This window comes from Oratosquilla oratoria, chromosome 11 (assembly GCF_046742065.1).
Source record: "Oratosquilla oratoria isolate Oo_2021 chromosome 11, ASM4674206v1, whole genome shotgun sequence".
In the NCBI taxonomy this organism is placed as follows: Eukaryota; Metazoa; Arthropoda; class Malacostraca; order Stomatopoda; family Squillidae; genus Oratosquilla; species Oratosquilla oratoria.
Window position 1 is genome coordinate 19,701,651 of NC_134787.1, and position 5,932 is coordinate 19,707,582.

At 48.1% G+C, this 5,932-nt stretch overlaps 1 protein-coding gene across 3 annotated transcripts in view; it reads left to right on the plus strand.

The window, feature by feature from the left end:
• Positions 1 to 4,773: 4,773 nt before the first annotated feature.
• Positions 4,774 to 5,932, plus strand: part of Evi5 (ecotropic viral integration site 5) — a 466,869-nt gene continuing 465,710 nt past the window's right edge. Inside the window, exon 1 of one of the 3 annotated variants that reach the window (XM_076192393.1) lies at positions 4,774 to 5,270. In XM_076192393.1, the coding sequence (XP_076048508.1) occupies positions 5,167 to 5,270 (104 nt within the window). In that variant the 5' untranslated portion in view covers positions 4,774 to 5,166. The remainder of the gene's footprint in view (positions 5,271 to 5,932) is intronic. The other 2 variants (XM_076192387.1, XM_076192388.1) reach the window with 2 other exon arrangements.

Consider the following 5,932-nt stretch of genomic DNA (forward strand, 5'->3'; position numbering starts at 1 on the left):
TTTGGCACGGTGGCGCCACACGCCACCCCTTCCGTACCGGGTGGCACTTTATCTTTTTATCCTGTTTGCCGTCAGTTGATTTTATTAATCTTAGTGGTACTCCCTCAGTTGCTAATGGATTATAATCTATTGGCAAGCGAGGGACTATGATGATTGATGATGACGTCACTGACAAATAGTGACGTCACGAGTTATAACACTGCTGGAATTGACATGATTTGGCACCGTAATGGCGCCAATGACGTCTTGGTTTGGCACCAGTTAAGGATCCTGTGGCACCAGAAGGATTCGAAGTGTCAGGTTGGAAGCTTGGCGCTGACAGGAATACAGTTGGGATGTAAAGATTCCCAATTGGTTTACCAATAGTGATTAACGAATGGAATAGACTTAGTAACCATATAATGAGCGCTGAAACTATCGGTTGTTTTAGGAGAAGGTTAGACAACTTTATGGATGGGGATGACAGGTGGTAATGGACATGGAACTGCCTAGTGTAGGCCTTATGGTCTCTTGCGGTCTCCTTCATTCTTATGTTCTTATGATAGCCTGTACGCCATGTTAATAGTTCTCATGCCTCCCTTTTTATGTTTATAATTATTAATTTGTTTGTTGATTAATCTGTTTTTATTTGTTTGTTTATTTGTTTGGTTTGTGTATTTGTGTGTGCTGGTGGCGTCAACGGAAGTGTGCTGGGCTCGCATTCGCTTAGTTGTGGGTTTGAATCCCGCACTTCTGTCCGATTCCCAGTTGTGATTGTTTTGACTATATTATGTTTTTTTTTTCTTTTACATTTTTTACGATGACCTTCCCCTCAGCATCTATTGTAATATCAAGCATATTCCCAAACGAGGTCAAAGGTCACGCGCAAGAACGCAATACGTAATATCAGCCTTATGCCAAGAAGAAATAAGGCCCACAGCCTCATAACCCCGAAATTTCATTTAAGAATACGATTCTCTGTATCATCCACGGCGAAGGATTCTGGGGCTCTGTAAAGGCGATAAGAGTCCCTCCCAGACACGGAAATCCTGAACACACGGGACTCGAACCCTGTCACGAGAGAACGCGAGCTGACCACTTTTACATTTCAGCATCTGTTGTTATCACTGTTCCCCCAAAATGTGATTTTTCTCTACTCTTGAAGCAGCCACCCCCATCCCCCCATCCACCCCCTCCTCCGCCATTTCTATTCACTCTGTACCCCCAATCAAGGCCATATCCCCCCACCCTCCCGTCTCCCCCCCACACACACCATCACAGTCTCTCTCTCTCTCTCTTTCCCCCCACATTGAAGGTGCCCTCCTCCTCTTCCTCCTCCTCCTCCTCCTCCTCCTTTTCTTCCTCCTCTTCCTCCTCCTCCTCCGGCTATTGTCACAATGTCACTCTCGATCTCTTTCCCTTATTTATTCCTTACAAGGTCATAGTGACGTGTCAGTGATGCCCATTGCTTTCTCTCTCTCTCTCTCTCTCTCTCTCTCTCTCTCTCTCTCTCTCTCTCTCTCTCTCTCATGGACACCACCCCTTCCCCCCGACACACAATGTCTCAGTCCCCCACATTCCCGGAGAAATATCCCCCTTTAATCCCCCAACGCTGTCTCCTGCTCCCTCCCCCTCTCCCCCTATTCACCCCCTCCCCCCTAACGAATACCTTCCTTATTCCCTAACACTGCCCCCCTCCCCCTTACCCCGGCCCCCTTCTCCTCCTTTCCCACCATCTCCCCCTTTCCCAAACTCTCCCCCTCTCCCACTCTCCCGTTCCCCCTCTCCCCCCTTCTCCCGAATCCCTTACCATGATATTGACCCCTCCCAAATGAATACTCCCTCATTTCCCAACCCTCCCCCTCCCCCTTTCCTCTGTTCCCATCCCCCCTCCCCCTGTTCTCATCCCCCCTTTCCCTTGTTCCCATCCTCCCTTTCCCCTGTTCCCATCTCCCATCCCCCGTTCCCCTTCCGTTCTCCCCTGTTCCCCTCCCCTCTCTCCCCTGTTCCCCCCTCTCCCCCTCTCCCCTGTTCCCCTCCCCTTCTCCCCTATTCCCCTTCCCACATTCCCCTTCCCCCTCCCCCTCTCCTTTGTTCCCCCTCTCCCCTGTTCCCCTCCCCCTCTCCCCTATTCCCCTCCCCACATTCCCCTTCCTCCTCCCCCTCTCCTCTGTTCCCCCTCTCCCCTATCCCCCCTCTCCCTCATGTTCTTGACCTCTCCCGAACGAATGCCCCCCTCATTCCACAACGCTGCCCCCTCTCCCCTACCCCGTTGCCCTCCCCCGTTCTAGCTCTCCCCCTCTCCCCCCTCTCCCCCCCACGTGGCCATGACCTCTCTCGACAGTGGCCTCCTCCCTGATAAGCGTTGGCATTAAGTCTTCAGAGTCCAGAGGATTTCTTCAGCTATGAACAGAATAAAGTCTATTGGGGTTCACCAGAATTAAAGATGTAAAGAGGGCACTACAGGGCGGGTGGGGCTTAATGGGTTAAAACCAATGATCATTTTAGGCTCGCGTGTTCCTGTGAGATGAATAAAGTCGCGTGGTTGTGGTTAGAAAATTTGTCTTTAAAGTATGGCGTAATGGGAACATTTTTACTAACATTCCTTTTTTACTTTTTTTTTTCTTTTTTTTATTATCTTCCTGTCATGCCCATGCCTCCCTTCACACACACATGCACATACATATACACACACACACGCACACACACACACACACACCCACACACACACACACACACACACACACACACACACACACACACACACACACACATTTCATCCACCAAAGTCCTATCACCTGGACTACTCTTCCACCCCTGCATCCCAGTGGCACAGTAGCACCTTCTCTTCCTCCTCTTCCTCCTCCACCTTCCCCTCTTCCTCCTCTTCCTCCTCTTCCTCCTCCGCCAGAGTCCTGTCGCCTGGCCTCCTTAAACCCCTCTCCCCCTGAATCCCAGTGGCACGGTGCCACCTCCTTCTCCTCCTCCTCCTCCTCCTCCTCCCGGCGACCGGGCTTGGGTCGAGTGCCGCTCGGAACTCAGCAGCGTCGTCAGTTGCCGTCTTGGTGGTGCGGCAAGCGCAGGTGGCAGCTCTCTCTCGGCGCGTGCGGCTCTCAACAGCTCTTTATTGTGAAACTATTTAGAATTCTTAAGGAACTCTCACAGCTCTTCAGAACTCTTGCGACTCTCTCTCGAGCGAAGAAACCGTGACCATTCATTTTTTTCCTTCCCCCCTTTTTTTGATAAATTTTTTCTTCTGATTTTTTTCGTTCGGGTTTAACTGTGCGGAAAACTCTCGAGAAACCTTTTGGACTCTTGTCTCATCTCTGCTGCATAAGTCTCTCCGGAAGTCTCTTGTCTCGAAGGGCCTTCCAGAAGAAGTCTCGTTCTTCTTCTTCTCCTTATACTTCGGCAACACACTAAAAGTTCCTCCCGTGTCGAACTCGAACTCAAAGACAGCAGCAGAGATTGGTCACACCGTTCTCAGTCCGTTATAGTTCTGTACCTCTGAAGAAGCTCCTGGGAATTCTAAACAGCTTTGATAAGATTTCGCCGTGATTCTCGTCTGGACCTTGCAAGACCCTGTGTTGCCTCACTCGTTCATCTCTCGTGGTTCCCCCAGGGGAAGTTGAAGACTCTGGAAGAAGTGGCTTGAGGGAATAGAAAAACGCCACCTCCGCCCACCCCCCCGCACCCCATCTAAAGGGACGAAAAAAATATAAAAACGTGCCAAAGTTCTTCAGTAGTGTTCTAGAGCTACTGGTGATGACGTCATCGTTGTCGTCATCGTTCCCTCACTTGGGTGACGTTACCTGGACGTTCAGAGAATAAACGAACGTTTACGCCAGCCACGTTTCTCGTGTTCAAACGTTCAACACCAGTTTTCCTGTCTCGAAACGTTTGGCGTCTCGTGTCGTCCACCACCATCACCACCATCACCACCGTCATCGTCAACACTACCCACCGTTATCACCGCCATCAATTTTGTCGTCAACAATCCCCACCGTTGTCATTCCTTTTCGACGTCCTCGCCCTTCCATTACTATCTACCATCGGTCATCACTTCTTCCTCTGGCGATCCCATCTCACCACCATCATCACCACTATCTCAGCCATGAGGACAATGAAGCTTTAATTTACGTCCAAGAAAGAAGAAGCCAAGACTAAAAACTCAAAAAAAACCCAAAACGAAAAACGAACGCGTCTCGACAGAAGAACTCAAAAATACAAAATTTCAATGAGATTCTTCGTGTCTTCACTTGGGCGTGAAGAACCAAAACAAAACCATTTGAGCTTCATCATGGTTTACGCGTGAAATGCGCATATAAAAATTGAATAAGGCATTATACCTTCCCCCATCAGCTCAAAAAATTTCAATCACTAAAGTATTCAACTCGCCTTAAAATTGTCAACCTAAGTCATATATTTATACGTATTTACATTAATATTTATTCGTTACAAATTTTTAGTATACACACATATATATATATATTTATCTATTTGTAATTTATCTATTGTATTTGAGTATCTAGAAATTAGGATTATAGCATTAGAGCATTACGAAGTACAAATTACCTGAAGACCGGAAGATCTCGTGGCTCTTTCAGAAATTTTGATTTCACGAAGAAGAAACAGAAGATCTAAGGAAAAGGGAAGGAACCTCTGTGAGGAGGAGGATCTGAGGAAGGAGAGAAAGGGGAGAGGACGTGGGTGTTCCCAAGGGACTCATATCTCCCCGTTCACTGGTCTGACAACAGTGCCAACATCGACATCTTGTGTGCGAGAAGGTGGCACCGGAAGCAACAAGTGGCACTCCATCGATTCACTTCGGTGTTGGCGTCACTGTGCCAACCTCGACTGCCGCTCTGACACCTAAGGTTGCGGCTACAGGTTGTGGCACCTGCACGACACCAAGCACCACCGACGCCCTACCCAGGACGAAACACCAGTCGCAGAAACCCAGACCATATCTCGAAGACGAAGACAAAAAGAAAGGAAGACGATCACATAAATCGATACGTCTGTAGGCCACATTGTTCGGTACAGCTTTAAAAAGACAAACCAAACGTTTGCCTTCAAACGTTAGGTCCTTGGTGCCAACGTTAAGAGTCTCCCAACTTTTTTTGGGCGACATCGTGCCAAGGAGGACCTTGTCTCTTCGGTGGTGTTGACGGACACTTCGCGAAGATGGTGTTGCAAAACCTCAAGCTGGGGCGCCTTCAGCGCCTCAATACCTTCCAGCGCCTCAATTCCATTATCATCCGGAGTCCTATCCCCGAGCATAAGGAGAGGTGAGTACTAAATGATAACGCACACACACACACACACACACACACACACACACACACACACACACACACACACACACACACACACACACACACACATATTGGTATGGTTTTATTCTGAATGTTTTTGATAACTTCACTGTACCTGAGCTGAACTCGTTTCTCTTATAATACTACCTTCGTATTGTTTTTCTCAAACAAGGTAGATCAGTAAGTGTTGATATGGTATGAGCACATGGAAAGAATGAGAAAAGAAAGACTAGGAAAAAAAAGTGTGGAGGACATGAGTGGATGGAGTGAAATCGTGAGGAAGACCAAGAAGGAGGTGGATGGACGGAGGTAAAGAGAGCATTCTTACTCACAAAAGAGAGAGAGAAAGGAAAAACAAAAATTTATAAAGAGGAGTGAAGAGAGTAACAAAACTTTGGTGAGTGGGTTTAAGGTGAAAATGCTGAAAGCAGGGGAAGGGGCAGACTGGTAGGCTAAGTGTATAATTCAAAGGGGGAAGGAGGGATAGCAAGAGGACGACCGAGATGACGATGGAGTGGTACTGGAGGACAGTGGTTGCCAAATGGGTGATCATGACCTCAATGAGGATTGCAAGGGTGTTCCTCAGGGTCAGAGAACCGTCTGCAGTATATATACATATGCATACGTACATATAT